This window comes from Gobio gobio (assembly GCF_949357685.1).
Source record: "Gobio gobio genome assembly, chromosome: 11".
NCBI lineage: Eukaryota > Metazoa > Chordata > Actinopteri > Cypriniformes > Gobionidae > Gobio > Gobio gobio.
The window spans coordinates 38,331,019-38,358,809 of record NC_137104.1 but is presented as its reverse complement, the minus strand read 5'-3'; the positions used below and the strand labels follow the sequence as shown (position 1 = coordinate 38,358,809).

At 38.0% G+C, this 27,791-nt stretch overlaps 1 protein-coding gene across 4 annotated transcripts in view; it reads right to left on the bottom strand.

The window, feature by feature from the left end:
* The window catches only part of arhgef2a (Rho guanine nucleotide exchange factor (GEF) 2a), an 86,940-nt gene that overhangs the window by 9,309 nt on the left and 49,840 nt on the right, over positions 1-27,791 (bottom strand). For all 4 annotated transcript variants that reach the window (XM_079830214.1, XM_079830215.1, XM_079830216.1 and 1 more), the window contains 15 exons: positions 27,075-27,237; positions 16,615-16,682; positions 16,371-16,434; positions 15,632-15,761; positions 15,049-15,158; positions 14,024-14,167; positions 10,593-10,843; positions 10,012-10,137; positions 8,284-8,401; positions 5,337-5,585; positions 5,108-5,184; positions 4,255-4,430; positions 1,959-2,026; positions 1,407-1,595; positions 214-312 (listed from right to left, as the gene is read on the bottom strand). In XM_079830214.1, coding sequence (XP_079686340.1) covers positions 214-312; positions 1,407-1,595; positions 1,959-2,026; positions 4,255-4,430; positions 5,108-5,184; positions 5,337-5,585; positions 8,284-8,401; positions 10,012-10,137; positions 10,593-10,843; positions 14,024-14,167; positions 15,049-15,158; positions 15,632-15,761; positions 16,371-16,434; positions 16,615-16,682; positions 27,075-27,237 — 2,032 coding nt within the window. The remainder of the gene's footprint in view (positions 1-213; positions 313-1,406; positions 1,596-1,958; positions 2,027-4,254; positions 4,431-5,107; positions 5,185-5,336; positions 5,586-8,283; positions 8,402-10,011; positions 10,138-10,592; positions 10,844-14,023; positions 14,168-15,048; positions 15,159-15,631; positions 15,762-16,370; positions 16,435-16,614; positions 16,683-27,074; positions 27,238-27,791) is intronic.

Sequence of the window (27,791 nt, the reverse complement as noted above, 5' to 3'; positions counted from 1 at the left end):
ATTAGCCCGTTTTTTTATACACAGTTTTTTTTTTCTCAACAAACCATATTACAGATGCATATGATCAGATTTGAGATTAACCATGTGTCGAACCATAGGTGATAGATAACGATACAGTTCGATTTTTAACCGAAAACCGTTACACCCCTAATATTTAGCCAATCAGACACACTAAAGGCACATTTAATTACATGTTTGGTTTTTGACACCTACTGATTACTAGCGCTCCAGTGTGGTTGTGATGGCCGTTGGAACTGCAGGGCAAAGGAACCTCAAAACTGGATCCTAATATCAGATCTGTCAATCTGTCCACTGCAGACAGAGAAAGAAAAGTACATCATGACATTTTACCAGATATTATGTAAGCTCCAAGCATGAGCTCAGAGGATTTAGCTAAAAATGGTTGGTGAACTTTCCAAATAGGAAAGTTTTTTTTTAACTTTTACAAAGAGAGACAGGAACATCAAGAGGCATACTGGCAGCAAGTATGCATTTTATTTATTATTTAAAAAAAAAGCTTCTGAATCGTTTTAGTTTTTTGGTAACAGTTTATTTTACAATGTCCTTGTTACATATGTTACATGTACTTACCATATTAATAACAGTAAATTATGCATAATTACATGCAACTAACCCTCAACCAATCCCTAACCCTATAGTAAGTACATGTAGTTCATTATTATTACTCAGAACTTAAATATATTATTACACTGTAACAAAGACACCTTCAAATAAAGTGTAACCATTTTTGTTGAAAGATAGATAGATAGATAGATAGATAGATAGATAGATAGATAGATAGATAGATAGATAGATAGATAGATAGATAAGATAGATAAGATAGATAAGATAGATAAGATAGATAGATAGATAGATAGATAGATAGATAGATAGATAGATAGATAGATAGATAGATAGATAGATAGATAGAAAATATTTAATACAAATAAAAAAAATGGAAGGCTGGGTAAATTTTTTAATTCCTCAGATGCTGCAACTAATTCAAAGATTACAGTAAGTACATTTTTAATTTTAATTTTTAAAAAAAGTTTTTAATCTATATGAACTGAAAATATAAATATATTTTATAACAAAATTTCTGTCTGATACTATATTTGCTGAAGCTTTGATGATTTTTTAAAAATTTATTTTTATATTATATAAAATCGGAATTGGTAGGCACATTTATATGTAAAAATTATTTGCAAATATTTCAAGCCTGACAGTCTTTTTTAAATATAGCCTCACATGGCAAAACCTCAGACCGAAACTCAACCTTCATTTCTGTTGCCATTCACTTCTTACTTATAGTGTGAATACTGTAACCTATTGAAACGGTGAAACAAGAAACAAGTGTAGGTAGAACGCCTGCTTTAGCCATGAATATAACATCCTGTCTGTCTTACCCTCAGTTATGGCCTGTGTGAGCAGCTGTTCTCCACGCAGTGCCTGAGAAGACTCGGCTCTAAACAGGTTTCTGGAACAGGACGGCAGCATGACCTCGTAACCTCCCATGACCTCCGCCAAGTCAGAGAACAGTGTGACCCGCTCCTGAAGCAGCTCTAACACCTCCCTGTCCTTCTGCTGGATATCAGCTGAAACAGAGCATGAGGATCAAAGTGCTGTTTGAAGATCAGAACAGCAAAATATCAACATCAGTGTCTTCAAGCTGTCAAAATAGTGCCCTTGTTCCACCTTCAAGGATGTCATGACAACTTTTTTGTTGTTGTTTTTTTTTACTAGCTAGCCTGTTCATCTTCAGAAAATGTCTTGTGATAGGCAACCAATTGATTGGACAGATGTGCGAAAGAACTCCTTTGAGCAAAACAAATGTATGTCTCTTTCAGTCCTTCAATGCTTAAACTACCTGTAGTAATTCATAAACAATAAAAAAATGAAAAAGTGTTGCCCCACTGTTGGGAGTGTGAACATGTGTGTATGTAGTGTTTTAAGCAAACCTTTAAGTCTCCGCAGCAGGGCCTTGTCTTCTGTTTCTATAAGAGGGAATTCTTCTCTTGATGGACAGCTGTGTGACAAAACAATGATGGTAAAGAAGAATGACCATTAGAAATGGTAGTTTTAAATGGTTAGTTGATGCCCATTAGCATTGAAGTCATCTTTATGCTAGTTTCCACAATTTTAACAAGTATAAAGATTTAAAATGTCTTTCTCTTCTGGGAAAATTGACTTTTTTGTCCAATAAAATGCTATCTAAAATGAAAATATTATGCCAATGCTTGTGCTTTGTTTGCTAGTTTTTTTCTCAAGGGAGTGGTGAGAATATATTCATTCTGAAAGTGGCTTCTGTTGTTTGTGTATGGCAGGGTTTTTTAAAACTGTAGTCCGGGGAGTCCCAGGGGGCAGCAGAGGGTGTAAGAAGGCCAGCAAAAAGTTTATTAAAAACAGTATAAAAAAATCTATTAATAAATATTTAAATAAAAAATTATAATAATTTAAAGGGATAGTTCACCCTGAAATGAAAATAAAGCCATCTTTTACTTACTCTGCTGTTGTTCCAATGCCCTATGTCCTTCTATCTTTTTCGGACCTCAAAAGCAGAAATTTAAGAAATAGTCCTGCACGCGCCCCTTACTATAATGGCAGTGACTAGGCTAAAACATTACAAAAATTATACAAAAATATCTCACAATGATACAGTGAGACACACGCCATATATGGAAAGTGTTCAGAAGGCATACTATAAGGTTTCGCAAGAAAGAAACCGTATTATTATTATTTCGAAATACAGAGCTTGGCTATTACTCTGTGCACGTTCCTGTGTGTGCGCACTCCGAGCTGTCAGCAGCCACTCACGCAATGTTGTCATGACAACCGGTACACAACATTCACTTCAGGAGGTTGTATTATTAGTATTATTTCTTATCATATACCTTATAGAAAAGACGCGAGTCGCATTTGTTTCTATTGAGCCTGATTTCTGGTGCATTCTGGTGATGGTGCATTTGTGTGCTTATCCAGGGTGCCATGAAAACAGTGCGAATTATAGTAAGGCATGAGCGCCGGCGGCTGCTGACGGCTCGCACGCACTCGCAGGAGCGTGCTCAGAGTAATGGCCGAGCTCAGTAGTTTGACATAATAATACAGTTTCTTTATCGCGAAACCTTATAGTATGCCTCCAGAACACTTTCCATATATGGCGCGTGTCTCACTGTATCATTCTGTGATATTTTTGTATAATTTTTGTAATGTTTTAGCCTGGTCACTGCCATTATAGGAAGGGGCGCGTGCAGGACTATTTTTTTAATTTCTGCTTTTGAGGTCCGAAAAAGATAGAAGGACATAGGGCATTGGAACAACAGCAGAGTAAGTAAAAGATGCCTTTATTTTCATTTCAGGGCAAACTATCCCTTTAACATGTATGTTCTGTTTTGGTTTAGTTTCATTGTGTTTTGGTTGTTTTCCCAGTTCTTTGCCTGTGTTCACTAGTTAGTTTCCTTGGTTGATAATTAGTTCTACACATCTGTTTCATTTTACCTTGATTACTCTTCCCATGTATTTAAGCCCTGAGTTTCCTCAGTTCAATTGTCCGGTATCATCTTTGTTTAGTGTGGTTGAGAATTAGTTTACTTCTGCAATCTCCTGAGTGTTCCTTCGTGGATCTAATAAAGACTGTTTTCGTTTGATTCCTCGTCTTCGTGACGATTAAAACACCCACTACGTGACAAATAATACATATTTCTTATTATTATGAAGAATAAATACATACAAATGATCATTATTATTATAATTATGTATAATAATGATAATGTAAAGAATGAAGTAATAAAATAATCATAAAACAAATAAATAAATAAACAAAACAAATTATTATTAAGAATAAATAGTTAAAATTTTATTATTATTAGTATGTATAATAATTATTAGCATTATAATTATGAAGAATAAATAAATAAATAAATGTTAACATTTACTGAATTTGTTGCTTTTATAATCACACGTACTGTTTTCCTATGCATACATAAATGAATGGATCTTTTATATGTAGCTGCTGATATATTTTAGGAACTGGAATATTTGCAAGGTTTTGCAGGGCTATAATGTAAACAAAAGCTTTTGGCAACTCAAGCGTCCCACCGAATCTGACATATCCCTTTTAAATGTCCCATTCTAATGTCCTGAATTTAAAAGACAGTTTCTAATTCCACTACAAAGAGAGAGGTCCTTAAGCAAGATGTCAAATGGTAACTGCGAGTACTGTGTGGACTGTTAAAGAGTGTGTTTACATGTATGTACCTGCTGATGGTTTGCTGTATGAGCCGTATCCAAGTGTTTCTGTCCTCTTTGGAGGCTGCGTAGAGCTCGTACATCTCAGGTGGGCTGGACTCACTGCTGATCAGGAACAACCCTCGCTCCTGATTGGCTATGTCTCGGACCAAGAGATTCTGCAGTGACACCACAGCGGACTTATCCTGCAGAGAGAATGAGAAAAAAAGAGAGATTGTTGTCCATGTGCAGATTTACAAATAAAATGCTAACCTATTCTATTACAGTCAATAAACAAAACTTGTTCAGGTGTGTTTATTTGGGGTTGGAGCTAAACTCTGCAGGACAGCGGCCCTCCAGGGCCAAGTTTGGAGACCCCTGCCCTATAGCCTCGGGTATACTTCAATTTCCGTGTCCGGATGCGCTTTGCAGACAGCTTTCAATGTATACTCAACCGCGGATGGCCGAATTAAACACATGCGCAGTACAATTTTTTAATACTCTACCAGACATTGGTGAGCAGCACCGAATCATGTCATCAACAGAACATTCGCTTTGCAGGATCGAATAAGAAAAATAGTAGATCAACCATTGCAACTCAGTTTAGAAGAAACAACAACGCACAAACGCTTATCAAGTTCGTTGTCCATTTTAGTGTTTTCCTCTTGTTTCAAGCGTGTTGTTCTTCGATGACTGCACACTGTGCACAGTACTGTGTGTATTGCCACCTAGTCCAAGTGGACTCTTCTGTCTTTCTTGTGCATGCGCTGTTGTACGTTCACCACAAAGAGGTCCAAGCAGTCTCAAAAATTGGGCTGCACGCGGACGGGGTGGGCGGACGTGGATGGCCGAAGTGGATGCCTTAGCAAGCAAAGTAACTTACCAAACTGGCAAAGATGTACCGTTGATCTTTCTCTTGCAAAAATACTAGAATGTCAGTCATCAACAGAACCTGAACATCTGCAAAAGAAAGAAAAAAGGGAAATACAGTACATTAAAACACCCACAAGCACAATTACATGTCAGCTAATACAATAGCCTGTCTGTCTATCTCCATCTCACAATGACACATCACATTACACTTCCTTATAACCAGCCGCAGTTTTCTGTACCTTTGAGCCGAGAGCTGGGCGTTTTCCAGAGCAACGTGCCTTCGTGTATCAGCTGCCTCCGGAGCAATTCGGCTGGTCTGAACAGGGCTCCAGAGCGGAGTTTGGCCTCTGCCCGTGGGTCGACCCGGGAGCGGATCTCTTGCAGCCGTTGTGTCCTTTCTAGCTCCAACACTTGCTGGTCCACCGAACATAGCAACTCCCGTATACAAGACAGCGACTGTGACAGACCTGAAGCTTCCTCTGGACTGTCTGTGTTGTTACACACAATAATCAGTCCATTAAAATGTGTCCATAACCAGGGGCATTTTATATGACATTTCCCTCCTAAAATGTGACCATTATGTCACCATTATAATCAGGGCTTGACATTAACACCCGCCAGCCCGCCAAATGCGGGTAGATTTCAGCTGTGGCCGGGTAAGGCAGCCACTCCTACTAGCCACTTTGGTGGGTTGAATATAGTTTCATCCTACATCCAAATTAAATGCCAAGACCGTTGTATCACAAAATTACAATTCAATTACAATTCTTTATCGATTAACTTACAGTTAGTGAATTGCGCTGAATGACACACAACAAAAGCGCGCACGATCAGTTCTCCTTAATGTCCATCGTGTGGAGTATTTCGCATGAACAAAGTTGGTTATGGCTTAAGTGTACGTAAACAGGTGGGTAATAACTGGATATGTGTCAGAATATTATGTACATGCATTCAGCAGCCCAATTAAATACCTGTCTGTCATTAAATGTTAATCAAACAACTACAGATGTTAAATACATGTATAGCTACATATTAAATAAACCTTCTGTATCAGATTTTTTTTAAAGGTCCCATGGCATGAAATGTTCATTTTATGAGGTATTTCAACATTAATATGAGTTCCCCTAGCCTGAATATTGTCCCCAAGTGGATAGAAATGTTGATCGGTGTAAAACCGAGTTCTGGCTGTCTTTCTCTGCCTTTGAGAAAATGACAGGCCAGACGAGCCAATCCTGAATTCTCCTGGTTTGACGTCCACGCAGGAACGGTTCCCTCCCTTTCCTCCGCCCAGAGAATCTGGCACGCCCATGCAAACGCTATATTATTGTCCTCGGCTTGTGAACAAGTGAACGCTGGCAATTTCTCAGTGTTTGGATGTACAAATGAAAACAGAAGTCTTTTAGTTTTTTCAGTTCCTTCTGATCTGTGATCAGTGATTTCTTATGTGTAGCTAATTATTTATTATTCGTGCACACACTGCGGCTTCTCTCTCTCCCGACAGAACGGTGTTTTCGTGTTTTCTATCTTGTGAGTCAGTGTTTTTGTACGTCCTCGTCGCGTCTATCTGTTCTTAAATGTGCATACAGAGCCACATCTTTAGAGATAAACCTCACGCACGCCGAAGCTCGGCCTTCAACATCCCCGACCCCCAGTACTGCATCTGGCCCACAGCTGAGGCACCAAACGCGGCGCGAGATTAAGCAGAAGGGGGGTAAGCGTGAGGGTATCCAGCTAGGCTAGCCAGCTTTCCCCACAATAAACTGGATTACATTCGATTACTGCTGTTGTGTCTTTGTTTGCGCTGTGTAAGTTACTCAATGCGCGTCACTGACGCTTTTCATATGATTGGAACATATCTAGAAATAATGCTTTAATCAAACTTACTAACTCGTTCATCTCGCTTTAATGGTACATTGCATGTGTTACAAAGTTGGTAGAATAATGATGAAGACGGACTCGGCGTGACTGGGACTCGTGTTTATTCAGAACTCTCAGATACAAACACAATAAACTCGCGCTGACAGACAGCGCTCTCACAACTCAGTAGTTACTTTAAATAACTTTGTTAGCAATCGCTCCGTCTCCGTGATGTCCGGTTCGCGAACGAATCATTCTTTTGAATCGGTTCTTTTTAGTGAACCGAACCAGTTCACCAAATCGGACTGAATCGTTCTAAACGGTTTGCGTCTCGAGTCAGCGCTGATCCATAATTTACTAAAGTTACTAACTTTCTGACATGAGTGACAGTCCCTCCGACTAGAAATAAACTAATAACCTGAAGTATATTCTAGTAACTACAACAGTTCACCCTGAACTGAGACATGCTGAGAGAACTGATGAGAAGTGAACTCAGGTCCATCCGTCTCTCTGGCAGCAGCTCGTGCGTCGTAGACCTCGTTAAACCACGCCCCCTTCGCTCATATCAAATGCAAAGATGTCAGCCAATCTCAACAGTGGGCGTTTTTACTGAAGTCTCACAGCAGACACGCCTCTTGAAACAGGGCAGTCAGCCACAGGGCAAACAGCAGTATAGACAAAATGCCTTTTATTTCTAAATTATGACATTTTATGATGTAAAAATCATACTAACAATATAAGTACACCTCAGGAAACACTATAAAATAATAGAAAAATGCCATGCCATGGGACCTTTAACATTTACTATTGTTTTTGTAATTTGCTAATTTGCTTCTTTGTTCTTTAATATAGCCTAACAAAAATAACTCATATCATATTAAATTTCTCATATTAGCCTATGCTCATATTGCCCACCCCTTGCCCAGCTGATAATATACAATGTAGTCTTGATTTGGGTGGTCACTCTGCATTTGAAAGTTTGAAAGGGTTTTAAATCTTCTAAATCAAGTAAAATGACTCAAAATCAAGTCATTTAAGCATTTTTTCATCTTTAATTAATCATATAAATGTAATTTCCAAACAGCAAAATTCTGGCCAGTGAAAATGCAGAGTGGCTAGTAACTTTGGAAAACCACTAGCCACAGTGGCTGGTGAGCAAAAAAAAAAGTTAATGCCAAGCCCTGATTATAATGCTTGAAAATAATATAATATAATACATAATATTAAAAGGGCAGAGTAGTTTATAGACAGATAGAGGAGAAGGGTGAAGATTAGAAGCTGTTTAAATACAGTTAATATTGACATTGGCGACATACGTCCGCATCTCACCTTTGGTGTTTTCATAGATACGTTGCACCAGGACGGGGTATTTAGTGATGCGCTGAGTGACCAACAGGATGCACTCCTGGAACCCGTGACGACGCAGTAGAGGACCCCGACTCACCCTCTGAGAGGACACAGTAGGACAAAGACAATGACAAATGGACTGTTAAGCCTCTGTCTACTGTATTTATATACACACGCTCTAAATCTGCATCCAAAACCCACAGCAGCTGCCATGCTGCCTTGCTGTCTAGTCAGCCAGATGTGTATAGAGGCACCTCATAAAGAAACTGGTTTAAGGCACCGTAATGTCATGTCTAATGAGCTAGAATTATTTTGTGAGCTTAAAAGTTAATTTATAGTGTTGATTTTATATTTATTTAGTATAACAGTATATTATAGTATACAGGGTTTGAAATTAACACCCGTCAACCCGCTAAATGCGGGTAAAAATGAACTGTGGTAGGTAACGCTGTCAAATGACTAGACAATTTGGTGGCTTGTTATGTTTACTCACTTTGCTGGGGAAGTTTGTGTAAGCCAAGTCTGTGAAGATTTAGCACAAATAACTCAACACGTGAGTCATCATGATATAGTGTATTGCGCAGAATCTGCACATATCTGTCACTACGCAACAAAAAAAATTGTGCTGAATGAGATGAGAAGATATTTTGTTCTGCGCGTCGTTTGATGTTCTTTGTACTGTGTAGATCTGTCCGCCTTAAATATTTTTGGTGAAAAGGATGAGGATGAAAGAGGAAGGGAAGAGATGGTTGGATGACAGGATGTGGTTTGAATAAGAAATTAATGTATGAAATTCACATTTTATAATAAATAAATATATAGCAAATAGGCCTATATAAACTGTTACATAGCTAATCTGGTTTATTTCTCTTTTTTCCCTTGTTGGCTAGTAGAAGTTCTGAATGGCTGGTAACTTAAAAATGTTGTAGCCAAATTGGCAGATGAGTGAAAAAGTTAATTTCAAACCCTGATATTTTCATTTCGGCCAGAATACTTTCATCTTATTTTAAAACAAAATAATCTATTGTTTTAAGCTGATATGGCAATAAAAAAAATAAATAAATACATAAATACTTATAATAATAATACTTGTAATAATAATAATAATAATAATGCTATTATTAGTAATAATATTATGAAGAATCAAAATATATTATTATTAATAATAATACACATTATAAATACATATATGCATAAATAGATACTTGTATACCTACATGCATAAAGTCAGCCATCGATTTGTATCATACAGAATTTTACTAATAATTTTATTATAAATTACAATATATAATATAGTATTAATCATTTCAGCCAGTATCTTTTGTTTTGAAATCTTGCCATGAAAATAGCCTTTGATGATAGATAGATAGATCACACCACTGTTCTGACAATATTTTACTTTTTAAAGCATTTCTTAGCATATTAGTATTACTGTGCTATCGATAATTGTAAAATTGTTTTGTTATCGTGACTATTACGAACTAAACTAAAACACAAGAGCTCAACGCAATCATGATACCTGGAATTCTGATGATTCACACATGAGAGTCTGCAGGCATTTAATGCATTAATGCACCCGCCCACCATCATTCATCACTCAATACCACTCTATCCTCCCACTTGAAACACACTAGACAACACCTGATTCGGTTATGCAAACACATATCGCACACGGACACAAGCAACCTCGTTGGTCATTCTTGTTCTTACCCGTATAAAGAGCTGAAGTCTCTTGTCTCTGGCCAGCAGCTCTTTGTAGAGTTTGACAGCCTTTATATGACGACTGCAGAACTCGGAATACGTCTTCAGCATCTCGTCTGCACAATGACCTGAGAACTGACATACGCACACAAACAGTGCACTATGAACATTTTGTTCCTTGAAACTTGAAAGCCTTCAGCCTCCCACTCTCATACACCCAGAGAAAATGGCGTTTCGATTTCCATTTGTCACTCTTTCTTTCTTTTTGACTTTTCATGCACTCAACAACATGACATCCTTCTTTTCTCCTTCAAACTTATGCGATTTATATTAGGATATTTTTTAACACACTGTTTTAAGTTAAATTAGTTTTAAAAATACACATTTTTAAAATGTGTCCCCAGATTCCATTTTGTTGCACTGTTGTATGACTGTGTTCATTTTAATGCATTAAATTGACAGCTCTAATTCATGAAACATTTTAAACTGGCAATCAAAACAGATATGTCAATCCAAAATCGACTGGCCAAATGTACCCAAATGCATTTACACCCCGTTCTGCCCACGTAAACTCACAAATGCACTCCTACCTGTTTTATTAGCACATCGCTGATCTGATTGATGGTGAAATTGTTTGTGCTATCAGGTTGCAGGCTGTGAGCGCGTCGGTCGAGGAGCTGCGTGAGAAAGTGCGTGTGTATCGTCAACAGTCGCTCCAGGCAGGGGAAGAGCGCATGCACGACCCCCAGCTCCAGCTGCACCTCATCCAGCATACCCCGCCTAAACACGCCCTCCATGATGCGCAGGGTCCGAACGTGATGGAGCTCCGTCTGGATCAGCTCTGAAATTATATTACAGAAGTTAAAGGGTTAGTTCACCCAAAAATGAAAATTAGCCCATGATTTACTCACCCTCAAGCCATCCTAGGTGAATATGAGATTCTTCTTTCAGACGAACACAATCAGAGTTATATTACAAAATGTCCTGGCTCGTCCAAGCTTTATAATGGCAGTGAATGTTGCTCTGTTTTTCAAGTCCATACAAGTGCATCTATATCCATCATAACTGCTCCACGCGGCTCTGGGGGGATTAATAAAGGCCTTCTGAAGAGAAGTGATGCGATCCATTTGTGTAAGGAAAAGATCCATATTTAAAACTTTATAAAGTAAAATTTCTAACTTCCGGCGGACTGTGTTCTGTATTCAACTTACGGAAAAAGTGCAGTGCCTCGCGCAGTTCAAAATGCTTACGCTACGTCTGCCGACACTGCACACCAGTTACGCTCATCAGACACTTTACACTCATTACACTTTTTCCATAAATTGAATACAGAAGACAATCCGCTGGAAGTTATAATTTTTACTTTATAAAGTTTTAAAAATTTATATTTTCCTTACAAAAACGCTTCACTTCGCTTCAGAAGGCCTTTATTAACCCCCAGAGCCGTGTGGAGCAGTTATGATGGATATAGATGCACTTGTATGGACTTCAAAAACAGAGCAACATTCACTGCCATTATAAAGACATTTTGTAATATAACTCTGATTGTGTTCGTCTGAAAGAAGAATCTCATATACACCTAGGTTGGCTTGAAGGTGAGTAAATCATGGGCCAATTTTCATTTTTGGGGTGAACTAACCCTTTAAGGGGTGAAATGCAACATTTAAAAGATCTCTGTTGTACCCCAAATTAAATGTTCCCACTGTCCTTAATGAGGATAGATACCATATTAAATGTAATGGAAATGAAAACAATGCATAGATATACTGTTCATTCCACTGGTGTTGAAGCAAATGTCAAAGTTAATATCCATTTTTCACACTGTACATTATGTTGTAATGCCAAAATTCACTTGTAGCATTAAAAATTAAGCCTTGTTTTTTATTTCAACAAATTAGTATATAATTTTAATATAGGCCATTTATTAGTTATTGGACATAATTTTTATGCTGTAAAGTCAAAAGTGCACCATAAATAAAGTTATTTTTGTCTCCCAAAAGAAAGAATCGACTCTGAACCACCCTAAACGAGTCGTCAGGAATTCGAATCACTGTCAGTTATGGCTATACGCCACTAGCTAATACATTTGCATAATGCCCACCTATGCTCTATGTTGTCCACTAGCAAACAACTTGACCCGCCCTTCAACGCAGGATTCGCGAAACGCTTGCTCTTAAAGGATGGGTTTATTTGGACCAGCTTGCTCCTCCGAATCACAACCTGTAATGTAGCGTTCACACCGGATGCGAATGACGCAAATAATTTGCACTATTCACACAAAGTTGGACGCTTGAACATTTTGAGTTTACTCGGTTCATTCGCACGTGACTCACTTCACAACAGACGCAAATTCGTGTCATGGGAGGGGCTTCCGCCAGCCGGCTCCTCTCGTTGAGAAATGGCTGACATAGGCTGTGTTTACACGTCTTTTTTGTTAAAATCTACTGTTAATGTGTGACAAATGTAGTTTCAAGACTTTTTCAGGTGATAATGTAGTTGTTTAAAGCTCAAATCTGTGGTTTATTTATAAAAAGAGTGCCTATTTGAACATTTGATCTGGCGTTTTTGGAGTTGTGAGCTCCAGTGGATCAGCGGCGCTCCGCGCTCGTTAACTCCGGAGAGAGCAACCTTTCCTCGGCTAGTCCTTCAGACGTCAGCCGCTGGCTCTGATGTCTCTGTGGTGTGTCTCGAGCTATAACTCGTCTTGTTTGTATGTAACGGGCGATCTTTGGTCTCATGGATCTATAATTTGTTCATTGGCAAATCGTTTAGGCTAAGGGCAAAGTGAAGTTTCATTACTTTTTTATTTTTAGGCTATAACTTTACGTTACAGTTGTAGCCGACTAGCACTGACTTTGAATGTTTGACTGAATTGTTTGCTTTATTTCATGTATAGCTTATTATACCTTTTACTTATACTTTTATATTATTGATCATACACAAACTTGCATTTAACATTAAGAGACTGGGTTGTGTTTCATGTCATTTAATGTTATCACAGTGATGATCATATTGTCTGAACCAGATATTAATATACAGATTTTCTCCTCAATGTTGTCACTACTAGAGCAAGCTCCTGATTGGTTAACGCAGCGTGAATATCCGCCAAAGTTCAGATTTTTCAACTTGGGCGCTCAAACGCTCAATTTGTGCCGTGTCATTCGCATCTATTAATGCAGATTGTCTGTCATTCTTACTACTTTGAGTAAAGATAAAGGATGGAGTAAGATTTGCAAACTTTAAAGTTACATCAGTCATTCACGTTAGTGCTCGGCTAACATATGCACCGTTATTAATACAGTAAATACAGTTCCTGCATGTGCACCGCAATAAATTAGATAATGGACATACACTTGTTGCTGATGCTGGTGGTGAGGAATTACAGTTGCAAGATCTCATAATGTACCTCAAACTGAGTAGCGTATCACTGAGAAACGTCCTTCTCAAGTCGTCCTTGCGATGGAGTTTCAGGTTGAATAACTAGTTCTTCCAATGTTTCATTATCTGACTCAGGCTCAGAATGATATGGTAAAATCGACGCCATCATTACCGTCTTTACAGTAGGTACAATCGCTGAGCTTTAAGAAGCCTCCGGAGCAGAGTTTCAGCCTAATTTAGTTATTGAAATGGACTTTAGCTTCTGACAAGCGCTGTAAGCATCAGACCAATTAGAATGGAGGGACATTTGAGAATCATTGAAAAATGTGGTGATGTGCAGTATATATTATGAGACATTTAAAGTGTTTTTTGACCTTTGATGAATGTAAACCTGTTGCAGGAGACCTCCAAAACAAAATTAGGAACCTTAAAATTGCATAATAGAGGCACTTAAAATAACGGAGTACAACTTGAGGCCACGAGGACTTCTAGACGTATCATTTGTTTGTTTTCATTTGCAAAAAATAAATAGTGTCTGGAAAAGCACTACTGTTAATATGAGAGCAATTAATAGTGTTTTTAATCTGGCTTCAGAGTCAACGTCCCATTTACAGTCATAAACATCTGCGTTTTTTTCTCTAACCATAGATGACGTCCTGTCTCTTGATAACATCTTTACGATGGGTCTGCAGGTAGGTGGAATCTACCGCCATGCTCCAGGAATCTGCTTCAAATTCCTGGCCTTCACATTCCAAATCTTCTAGCAGAGAGTTGAAGTAGCCCTCTCCTAAAAGCAAGAGAAATACAATTTCTGTATGTGCAGGTAAAGAGGTTGGCCATACATGGAATTTGGGGGATTGATCTATATCCAATCACATCAATCAAAAACAAAGCTCTAATTTTCTTAAACAAATATAAAGTAATTCATCATAAGAATTTTTTGTCATAAGGTAGAAGGTACACTACTGCTCTATTTTACTATATTTTAAAATGTAAAATGTCTAATTTGAATTTCCAGCATCCATTACTTCAGTCTTCAGAGTCAGATGATCCTTCAGAAATCCTCTTAATACGCTGATTTATTATCAGTGTTGAAAACATTGTTCTGCTTAATATATTTGTGGAAACTGTGATTCAAAAACCAGAAATCCTTTGTAACATTAAAAATGTCTGTACAGTCGCTTTTGATCAATTTAATGAATCCTTGATGAATAAAAGTATTAATTTCTTTTAAAAAAACACTGCAGGTCTTGATGCCCAATTCCGATTTGTTGACTATATGCATTTTTTGTTGACCAGTTTACATCTTTTAAAAGTGACCCATATCATTTATATTATACAATTGGCGAAGCAACCCAATGTGTACTGACTCGGAAAGCTTAGGCCGAAAAGGAAGTAAAAATGGCACAATTTGCAATGGATGCAGACAAAATGATAATACAAGCTTTTGCTTTCCACACCATCTTTAAAGGTTAGCACAACATTGGGTTGAGTCTTCGTCCTCCATTGTGCCATTAAAAAAAAAAGTGATCGTGGTTGGTGTCCACAAAAAATCTGTGCCACATTAGAGGAAAACAATCTGAATTGGGTCACTTGAACCATATACTGTAAATGCTGCCTATTTTAACGTATGTCTATGTTTAAGTGTTTGTGGTGTGTGTGTCTCACCCTCATCATTGAGTGACTCCATTGACATGGTTCTGCTCCTGAAGTTGAGTGAGTCTGTGGATTGAGACAAGATCCTGCGCAGCCCCAGAGGATAGTCATCATTCAGAGTCCTACACGCACATGCACAGACGGGCCAAAATGCATGCATACAAACAGATGTACACATATGCATGCAATCACATGCAAAAGAAGAAAAAAAACAGAAAAAACAACAACAACAAAATGAGAGGCAGGCATTATAATCACCACAGAAACAGAAAATACAATAACACATTTAAAATTAAAATATATTAAATGACTTAGAAACAAATAAAACATAAAATAAAGTGAATATATGACTAATAAATAACATTTAAACAAAACTGCTTACATTAAACTAAAACAGCCACAGCCACAAACACACACATACACAAAAAAACAAAAAGACAAAAATTACACAGGGATGACACAAAGATGTAATTTCATTTTTACATTCATTCAGTTTTAGAGTATTTATAAACCAGGGACTCTTATTTGGCTATTTGTTGGTATATTGTACAGTCAAGAGCCCATTTTATGCATCTCTGTCATTTCTGTCACTCACCCTGCAATGTTATTGGTGGAGACACTCTTGGAGAGTAAGAGAGAAGACCGGCCGCGGCGCGATCCGAGTAGTGACTGACGAAGACTGTCTGAGGGATAAATGGCAGAGCTTGGCCTGTCCTTTAAAGGGGCTTTAGAGAGGCAGAGAAAGAGAGAGAAATGTCATATTTAGACATAAAGGGTAGACCCCATTTACTTCTGGTACCCAGCAAACAAAAATATGCTTTAAGAACATTTTGCTAATGTTCCCATTAAGATATTGGAAACATTATTTCTGAAGGTTCCCTGAATGTTCAAAACATCCACTTTTTTTAAATGTTTTAAAAACTTTTTTCTTGGCTATGTGAACATTAAAGGGAACATTCCACTTTATAACTTTGCAAACATTACGATAATGTTACTTACGAATGTTCTGCAACAAGTGGTACCATTTAAAAAACGACCAACTAAAATGTTTCAGAAAAACGTTCCATGAACACTGTACAAATAACATTTTTGTGCTAACAGTTGAGAACATTACTAAAGTCCAGATCACTTTGAACAAACATTCTATTAAAATTACTGAAAGAATGTTTGTTGATAACTTTGAGAGAACCTTGCTAGAATGTCCCTGTTAGCTTGGGCAATCATGATCACATGATCCCCTCAATCCAATCACAACTAGTCACAGGAGACGTATGCAATTGAATCAGATGTTAATACAAGACGTAAAAACAAACTTGTTTCCATCACATCCTCACCTCTATTCCTCATAGTCACATTCTGATAGGCCGAATTGTTCCTCATCAGCGCCAGTTTCTGTTGCTATTGTGACACATACAGACAGATGACATTTTTAGACTTTTGCATTAAATACATTAAGAAAACGGACCCAATTTAGATGTTTTAGATACATTTCTTCTGCATCCTACCATGAATCAAAGCCAGTGTCTGCATGTCAGTGGTCCATGTACCATGTGACACATGTGTGCACTAATATCCCACCTTTTGTTTCATTTTGACACAGTTTGGTAGCGTATCCCTGCAGCGGTTGTGGATGGTGACGTTACAAGCTGAAACAAAGAACAGACAGGAAAACCATTTAATCTCACATAGTATAGTCTTCATGCAATTACATTTAAATGTGATGATTGTGATCTTCTCATGGTCACATCTGTAAAGTAATATAATTGTATTTACTTTATGGTTTTGCAATAACTCTTAATCATTAGCTGCTTGACCTACCACTATGTTCCAGAAACATTCTTGACTATGTTAGACTGGTATGACCAACTAGTTACTAGTAGCTGGTTTGTTGTTGGTCAATGATGATTCTTTAGATTAAACCAGGTAGAAACCAACCACCGAGTTCCCAAACACAGCAACCAGCTTACAATTGATACTCCAGCAAGGGGGTGAAAAATCCCCAAATTCCCTTTTCCTTTTTCCTCTCTACAATATTACCGCAAATAATTAAGTAAATCTCAGTACCATACCCATTTTTCGCCTCTCTTTCTCTCCCTCTTGACCTCTGTCCATGTCTGCAGTAAAAATGCTTGTTCTAGATCTCCTTTACAGCATGCTACTAGTGATTGAACGTTTTCTCTGGTTACGCCGTATTGCTTTCGTCTCTGAACCCCTATTGTTTCAAAACGGCTTTGCTTCCTGTTTTGAGGGTGGCTGGGAAGGAAGAGGGACAGGGGCTCCGGTGGGGTTTCCCTGGCCCGATTACCCACAACACACACCTACACAAGTCTAAATAATCACCCAAATAAGCAGCAGAGGCTTTTTGTAGGTAAAAGTGCATCTCCAAAATGTTATTGTAGAGGAACATTTTATTTAAAAACAGGCATGACAAAAATGAGACAAATTGTACAGTTTGAGTGTATTCATTACAAATTCATTCATTATTATTAAAGCTACAGAAGTAGTTCAGTCAAGAGCAGTGAGTGATTCCCTCTTTAACTAATTGGTTTAACTAGAAACTAGTTGGTCATACCAGTCTGACGTAGTCAATGTTTGAGTTCATTATGAAAAATGACTGATGCAAATGTGGTGTTAAGATCACTATGACAAATCTAAGAAGGAGACTAAGAAGGTCTCAATCTGCATTCATAGCTATCTAGGAAAATTAAAGAGATTGAAGAAATCTTCATTATGATTTTTTTTCTTGAAATAAAACAAGCATTTAAAAGTACAAACACTACCTATCAAATGTTTTGAGGTCTTTTAAAGAAATTAAACCTTTTTTTTTCAGCAAGCGATCAAAAATGTAAAGATTTCCATTTCAAATAAATGCTATACTTTTGAACTTTCCATTAATCAAAGAATCCTGAAAAAAGTATCATGGTTTCCGCTAACAAAATATTCAATAAAATATGTTTCTTGAGCACCAAATTGGCATTTTAGAATGATTTCTGAAGGATCATGTGACACTGAAGACCGGAGTAATGGCTGATGAAAATTTAAATTACATTTTATATATATATATATGAAATCCATGCCCTTTTTTCATGCCTGCTACAGCCTTAGCGCAACTGCAAAAGACATCTGTATGCATGCATGAGTCTCACATTAGCTTTTAAAAGGGCGTATGAGAATAAAATACTTCATAAAACACATTGATACTTCTCCATTCTGTTGAGCTCTGTCCAGCTGTTTTTAAACGCATGATCTATGTACTAGAACTGTGGAATATAATCTCTTTAGCGGCGTATTGCGCTTGAACGGTCAGACACACACACACAATTACAGTAGGCCTACTTCTAAATATCCATCTTGGCGAGCATTTCACACAAACATAATCTGCTATGTCCTAAGTGAACATTTGGTTAACAGTTGGAGAAAAACATCTGGTGTACAATGTTACACCAGATGTTTTTCTCCAACTGTTAACCAAATGTTCACTTAAGACTAAACGTGCATTAGGTCTTAAAATGTATAATGAACCTGTGTTAATGCTATTCAAATAATAAAAGAAAAGAGGGAATCACTTACTGCTCTTGACTGAACTCCTTTTGTAGCTTCAATAATAATCAATTGATTTGTAATGAATACACTAGAGATTATGACTATATTTGCAATATTGTGATCATTTATAAAGTAATTATTATTATTAAAAGAATTGGAGGAAAAGATGCATCGTGATGCAATGAGAACCGAATCGAATGAAGATTCACACATACATGACTTGTACATGTCCTGCTGACACGTGCATCCGATACCAGCCTTTTATCCAATGCTTCCATATGACTGATTAATCTGATCGTCATTTAGGGAACATCCCATTCAATTCATCGTATTCATTTACGAAACAATAAAACAGCATCTTTATGCACATACATTATTTGATCTAATCCACTGTAGGATCTAGTGTAAATCTAATCTCCCACTCAAAGATGTTCGGTTCGTAAGGCCTTTGCACTAAGAGCCTGTGTGGGTGTTGAGCATGTAGTTCCAGCCTCGATACACAGCAAGAGAGAGAGAGAGAGAGAGAGAGAGAGAGAGAGAGAGAGCCATCAATACCGGAGCCCAGACCAGAGCAGCTGAGCACAAAGCTGCTCATCAGTGAGTGGCTCGCACTGTCTGGTCTTTAAATCGGATCTTGATGACAAAATAAGGAAGAAGCTGAAAACAATAGCAAAACAGAGAACAAGAATTGAGAGATGAGCGCAGCAAAACAGGAAAGGGTGTGAGAGTGTGCCAGCATTCACATGTAAATGTGCTTAAAGGAATCGTTCAGGTTCAATGCAAGTTAAGATGTATCGACATAATCTGTAGCAGATTCATTTTGACTTGTTATTCAAGCTTTTAAAGGGTACATAACAGACACATTTTCTGCCAATCTCATGTTAATCTTGAGTACCTATAGAGTTGTATTGCATCCTTCATATCTCCGAAGAGTCTTTAGTTTTATCATATTTATAAAAAGACAGATACGCTGTACCGATTCTTTCTGAAAACAGCCGAACATGTGGAGGTGTGCACTGGACGGAGCTAAAGAGTTATGAGCACACACACACATCATGGAATTATCCCTGGATAACTTTCAATTTACTATACGCTTGTGTTGTTTACATTATATGCACTTACGCGCCGATTGCCAACAAAACACAGACATCTGATGCAGTTCACTCACTGTCTGTGGTTTCGACTCATGACCGGGAACAAACAAACACACTTGCAAAACTCAGTTGCTGCTCCGGAAAAACAAACTGCATCCACTGTGTCCTTAACGCTGGGTTATTTGGGAAGCTGAGCAAGGTTATCTTTCCCTAACAACCAGAAACACACTTCTTTAGTGACATTGTTGATTTTGTGGTCTAAAAACAAAATGACAGCGCAGCCGACAGCTCCCGTAACCCGAACGAAGCTCGTTGATGGGCATGCTCTTGCTCTGGTTGATCCCGCTCATCCGGGAGAAGTGTCCATTCAAGAAATTTTGCCCTTTATGAAGTCATACAGGGCCATACTCAGAAACATACCGAGACTTGTTCGAATCCCAAAGGAGTGTATTTGGCACAGAAATATTCATAAGTCCAACTGATTTTGTTGAAATTTTGGCCATGTTTAGCATAAAAATCCAACTTTTTAACAATGTAAATAAGTCTGAATGCATGAAATAGCATTAGACCACCCCAAAATAGTAGCTAAAAACATAAGTATTAATAACAGAATTAAATGGTAAAATACACACTCTCAAAATTGAATGCAAAAATTATGATATTTAAAAATAACTTTTTGTCAGCTTTACAGCTCAACCCTGTACTGCTTTTAAACCCCTCAAGTGCATCACACTGTTTAACTTTTTAGTAAAAGCCCTGCTGTAACCACAATTTTTTTTAAACTGAAAATTATCTTCTGTGGTAATCAACATTATGCCACAAATGATTTCGATACAGCTTGTACTAAAACTGGTTCTTTCAGGACATCTATCGTCAAAGATGATTGACAATTAGCATACAGTTTGGTTTGGCGTTATGGTTCTGTTCTGGTCAAGAACTCCCTGCCCATCCATACAACCTAGCATGGATCAGAGCAGGGAGAGCAGCGATAAACCCCTCTTAGGGTAAACAGAACAGAATCAACATAAATGTATTGCAGATATCATTAATGTTCAGTAATATAAATGTAGAACATAATTCGAGAAAAATTTGTCAGGAATATCAGAAGGCCAAGTCTTGACTGGGCGAGAGGAGGAGCTGGGGATGGAAGAGGGTACTTATGCTCCTGAGCAACGAGATAAAGCTGCTGATAATATTGAATGGACCTTATAGGGATGCTATGATTGGCACTGTATTCCTATAGGTAGACGTGGATCAGTTGAGAGTCAGCTGATGCAAGTTTGACTGACGTGGCCTGGCAGAACTAATGCTATAAGTGTCTGCAAAATGCCAATTGCGTTATTTTATCATGTATTTTCAAATGTGTGTGTGTGTGTGCATTTTTATAATTTAATTTTATATACATTTCCAAACATTCCTTTTGCCATTAATTGTAATAATCCAGTGAGATTTTTGTAAGGAGTCTGACAACAGCTGGTATCTTCCCCACAGAGATCTGATCGTACCATCATTGAGTCCATCTGGGATTGCATGATGAAACAGGAAAAAAAAACTGAGACAGACTAAACCCAGAAAAACTATGGCAACGTCTCTAAGGCACTTGAAGAAACCGACCTGAAAAGCGATGTGCAAGCGTAACTAGGACAAACGATGTTTTAACCGCAAAGGGTGTCACACCAAATATTGATTTGATTTAGTTAACAGAAGTTAAAGACACAGTGTGTAAGTTTTGCTGCTAGAGGTCGCTTATTCAAAACAAAGGCGTAGCTTAAAGACGCCGTGAATGAACGTGGAATCATAGGAGTTGTAGTCTTGACTCTTAACGTCCACAGCCGATGGAAAGGAATCCGAAAAACTCGGGCAGAAATCATGTTCATGAATAAGCAAATGTATTAAAGTTTTATTAACGTTAAGGTGGAATGAAGCAGGACTCGCCGAGAGCCCTTGGGAGTGAATGCTAATGAGAAAGACCTGGGCGAAACACAGGTATCTGAGCTTTATTATGCTTATGCTGCAGTCGACCGCTTCCTCTCTTTTCGCTGCACATGTGGGGTAACGCAGTGCTTTTTATATGTTTAAAACAATCATACTAAATACATTTGAGTGTATTGAAAGTTATAACGTTACTCTGTGTGTTCGCTCAATGCCTGGTGTGAGAGACTAGTTGCACTTTGCAGTAATCTAGATAACTAAATGACTGTTGCTAAATTATTGCTAAATTAAGTTTAAAATATATTGTATGATGGATAAAGCGCTTTTTGATTATGCTATGTTAGCCACTTGATAAAATAGCGTTGTCTTTGAGGCATGGTAAAAACCGCAGTAAATCAAGAAAACAAGCGATTCAAACAATAGTCTAACAAACAATAGACAAAGGACTAAATGTGTTGCACTGTATAACAATGATTCGATTTCTGTTGACAAATGTATATCCAAACAGTTGCTCACCTGTCTAATAAAATACATAATATATTAAAATGTCTTTGGTGTTTCAAGGGTAGCACGGATATGACGTCATTGACAGGCGAAGTAATGATGCAAGGATATATATATATATAGGGCTGTCTCTGCAGAAAGAAACTATCCAGTCCTCAAAACTTTAAGAGGTGTGTGTGTGTGTGTGTGTGTGTGTGTGTGTGTGTTATCTTGGCATGCAGCGGTAGACCAGCCACTAAAAATATTCCACCTACTCTCCACTTCCCCACATAATAAGACTCAAAACAGCAATTCAGGACAGCAACACATAGATGTAATGTGAAAGAGGCTTGTGGGAATGGGTAGACAGGTGTGGCTTGTAAGTAATAAAGAGATTATACATGATGTTCATCTTGAGCTCAAAGTCCTGGAAACAATCATGGAAAGAAAGCGGGGGAATTGAGATGGGGGAAGAAAGCAGGAAAAATCATTGGAAGGACTGAGGTAAGCGGCTTTTTTATAGCCTCTGCGTTGTGATTGGCAGGATCACAAACAAGCTCCTCCTAGGATTTCGTCAGAAACATTTATTCCTGGGGTTTCATCAACAAAGGACGTAAGCAAACATGAATTAAGAATGGTAATGCTTTTATACTGTACTCATAATCATTAGTGTCTAATCACAATTACCACTGATCATACTTATGGTTAGGAATCTGAACAAACCCTTAATGACAAGTATTAAACATCAGTACAACGTTAACTTATCATTCATGAGTTTGTCCTGCATGAAAGATACATTCAATCAATTGGCTTGTTTAGATGAGGTAAGCTGTTAATAGTTCTGACTTGTTTTGACATGAATTTCATCAGGCGGATGATGAAAGTAGTGGAAAATAATCAGATATATTTGTGTTGGAGGAAACAAAACTAGATTATCATATAGACTTGGGAATCGGCTCTTTAGACTTGTACCAGGCCTATCAACATCCTAGCAACCACATACAAACATGCTACAGTCACCCAGAACACCAGGCCCCGATATACTCACAGCTCAGTTTTCTTTTTCGTTCTTCGCTTTGGGATAACGATCTCAGTCTTGTAATAAACATGACGGGACTTGATTGGAGTGTTGAATTGGAGCAACAGTCCAGTCAAGTATCGTCATGTTTATTACAATAGATTGTTTAAAAGCCAGCAGCTATACAGTACTAAACATGACAAAATAAGATCAGTATCTCTTTCAATTAGAATTATAACTACATTTTCTTCTATAAAGTGGCTCTCCAGTGTGTTCATGTTTTTACTCATGGATGTCCAACCTTGAGGGACTGAACAGAAGAAATGAACCAGGGAAGGTGGAGCCTCAAAGCACACCTACCTATTACGTAACCTAAAACCTAAACCTATTATGTTACCTAAAACTACCCAGAGCACCATAGCAACTACATAGCAACATGCTAAAACCATCCACAACATCCTATCAGTGTGTTGATGAATAAACCACCTTGTTTGGGAGAGGTCATGACGGCAAAGACAGAAGGCGCGAGGCGACAACACAATCAGCTTTCATCAGCGGTAGTTCTTTGGCGTCGGTTTGGTGTGTCCTTACCCTTTTAGCAACATGCTAAAACCCAAAACGTCCTAGAAACCGCATACAAAACATGTTAAATAAACTCACGTCACCCAAGCAACTGCATAGCAACACCCTGGTAACCATCCATAACATTCTACTGACTTAATTTGAAGAAGAGGTATGCTGTTCTAAGCGTTTAAATTACCAAATTAGAGAAAATATCCAATAGATTTGCATTCAAGGAGGGACAGAAACCTGAATATCCAAGAGATTTGGGAATCGGCTCTTTAAGTTCCACATATTGTAGAAACTGGCATGACATCATTTTGAACAAATCTATGCCAAACAAAGTTTGTTTTGTGTTTGTTTTGGGAGTTCGCTGGAAAAGTTCGGTCCAGCTGGTAAACACCTTCATAGACTTGGTCGGCATTACTGGGAACGCCCACAAAAACGTCATATCCGCTTATGCCGTGGGGGAAAACAATCCATTAGAATGAATGCACGTAGACCTTGTTAGACGCTTTATCTTTACTCTTCGTAATGTTTACGATTTATTTTTGCTTGGTGCAGTGCTGAAAAGTTGCCATGTGACATTCTGCACCTCTAGTAAGTTAAAAAACCCTGATCTGAAGTTTTATACTGCCAAATAAACAGACAGAGCCGTTCGTCAATTCCGAAAGCCTGTGCAATACGTCCATTACAATTAAACATTTGCACTACATGATGCTGGTATTATTGTAAAGATTAAAAAAGAGATTTCATTAATTGCAATGGCAAAGATTTGTTGAACAAAACGCCAATAAAGTCATACTTGTCACGGGACTCGAACTGCATCAGAAATGCAGTCAATTTATCGTTAAAGCAGTTTTCCACGATGAGCGATCACATAGCCACATAATGCGTGAGGTTATTAATGTACTACACATTCAAAAGTCTTCTTTATTTCATGATGGGAAGGGTTGGGCTCATTGTGCTTCAAGCTTACAAGCTGATAGTCACATTACATGTAAATTTTCTAAAAATGCATGCTGCTCCCACAAATATTACCAGTCTTTTGATGAAGATGGTTGCTATTGATGTCAACTCCAAATGTGCTTTGTTATATGTAGGAATTAATTTGTGCATGGCTGTACTACTAACAAGAAAAGCAAATAAATAAACAGATAAAGCTACATGCATGCAAGACAACAGAAAACTGACGGATAAACTTTATCTAATCCCGTGTGATTGATGCCAAACAGCTCATCATGTAACTGGATGTTAGGCTTTTGACAAATGTTTGTTAAACGTGGCACTGCGGTAAATTAACGTTCGGCATTTCATGTTTCTATTCTATCCCAAACATACTTATACATAAACAAACGACTTTTGCATCGCAGATGGCATATTCAGAAAAATATCAATTTCATAGCACAAGACACGTTATGATCATTTTAAAACGTTAAATGTATGTAATACATACTTTTAATCCATTAAATTCAGGAACACTGAATTAACGTCTTCATCGAAATGGCCTCTGGCCATTGATTCCATTGGGTCGTTTATCAGTCACAGATACTGTACGGACAATATGACCCAATAGGGCTAAGTTTTTATATATATCTTGCTCTGTTGAGCGGCAAAAGTGATTCTACACAGGCTATACTGGGTTTACCCCATGCATTTACATTGTGGGGGAATCGCCGACTCCGCCCTCACGCCCCGTCAGCTATGACACAATGCCGACCAAGTCTAAACTACCATTGGTGCGTGTCAATTATGTAATAGGTAGGTGTGCTCTGAGGCTCCGCCTTCTTTGATGTGGAAATCTTTTCCAGTTAATTTCTTCAGTTCAGTCCGTCAAGGTCAGACACGAGTAAAAACATGAACATCCTGGAGAGCTTCTTTATAGTAGAAAATTAAGTTGTAATTTGAATCGAAAGCAACACTGTTACTGTTGTTAGGTTTAATGCTGTAAAACTGCTTGCTTTAAAGCAATCTATTGTATGAAGTGCTATATAAATAAACATGACACAACTTGCCTGGAGTGCTGAATTACAGAACAGAGGTAAACATCCACATCGCTATAAACAGATACTTTATTAACTACTGTTTTCTCATCACTGTCATTTCTGTTGTGTTTATTTTTGTTATTGAGAGGAAAGCATGCAGCACATATTTACATATTCGTCTAAACACCGCTCTCATCAGTGGCTAACAGTATACCGCTGGTCACCTTTTTCAAACTTCTTTTTACCCCTAAACGAAGAACGAAAAAGAACCTTGCCGTGAGTATATCAGGGCCTTTAGACTTGTGCCAGACCTATCAACACTCTAGCAACAGCATAGAAACATGCTAAAACCACCCAGAACACCCTAGCAACTCAACAGCAACATTATTATACCACCCAGAACTTCTAAGCAACATGTTAAATAAACTCACATTGCCCTAGCAACTGCACAGCAACACCCAGGCAACCATCCAGAACATTCTATCATTGAGCTGATGAACAAACACCACCAGGGCTTGACATTAACACTCGCCAAATGTGGATGGATTTCAGCAGTGGCATGTAATGCAGTCACTTCTATTAGCCATTTTAGCGGGTTGAATTGTATATATAATATAAATTTTTCAATAGTAGTTTTTAAAAATGGTATCTGAAATAATAAACTAAGTGCAATGTAGTGGAATACTGATTTTCTGCAGAACAGATACATGATACCTGCTGCGCTTTCTCATCTCTCCGATAGTGAGTTGACACACACACACCTGACTCCCCTCACTCACTCGTTTCATTTACTCCAAATGAATATTGTTGATTTTACAGGGCTTGAATTTCAGCGTGGGATTGTGCATATTTCACAATCCTTTTACTCATTCATGCAGATTTTGTGCTCACACCCAATGTGCACATACATAAAGCCATCTTGAGTTCGTTTTCGCTGCCTTATTGCACAGTCAAGTACACACAAAATACTGTCAAAATGCCGGTCTTGGCGAGTTTTCACGTACACACAGTCAGTTATGTTTTAAGTGAGCATAAACAGAGTTGAGAAAGAAAATGCATGTGTAACAGAATAATGGATCTGTGTGTCAGGTATTAAAGTGACAGCAGCCTAATATACCTGCTGCCAAATTATGAGATAAATTAAAAAATATCTGGCAGTTTTTCCCTATGGTATTGATGTCAAAATTGTGGCTCGTCACTCAGTACATTCATCAATACTAGTAACTTTGGAAAACTACTAGCCACAGTGGCTGGTGAGCAAAAAAGTTAATGTCAAACCCTGAACACCACTAATATTTTCCACAGAAATTGTCAAAATCGAGATGACAAAATGTTGTTTACAACTTGCAAAATGTTATATTCACCTTTGATCATATTGGTTAAGTCTGTGGGTTTTGAGTGTGATGCATGTGTGTGACTCACTAGGGCAACTGAGGGCCTCCTTAGCGGTGATGCTCTTGTTGCAGGCGGAGCAGAGTGTGGTTCCAGACACGGTGAGAGAGTTGAAGAGGTGGCCATTACTGTAGCGTGCCTCTCGCTCTCTTGCTTCTCTTTCCCGCTCCCTCATGCGTTCCTTCTCCTTATTCTAATTAGAACACAAAAACTCAAAATAAATGAATCATGCATGGCATCTTAAATATAGTGTATGTTACATCAAATCATCTCTACCAGAGTAAAATTTGATTAGGATAATTGTATGAACCAAAAAACATCAACAAAAAAAAACTTTGAGCTGGTCAAAGAACAATCAACACTCACAAAAAAGACAATGATGACACTATTGCGGCTCAGTTTCTATTGTGTAAACAATTCATCTGCCGAACTGGTACAGACCGAGTTCACGAAGAGGGAAACAACCAACTCAAAAGAGAACTTGCAACACCATTTCGGAAGAAACACAAGTCGAACAATAGCCATATTGAATGTCTAGAAGATCTGTATTCCTTGGTAAAAGATTTCATCATGAAAACACATACTGCACATTCATGCTCGTAAACTGGTTTTCATTGAAAAAGCTAATCTTCGCTTATCAGCCTTTAGTGGAAAGACAAATGAACCCTATCAAGTCTCCACTATAAAAAGTCACTCATGTGGTTTAAGCAAACAATGGCTCTCATTTCTGATACAGTAACTTCATCT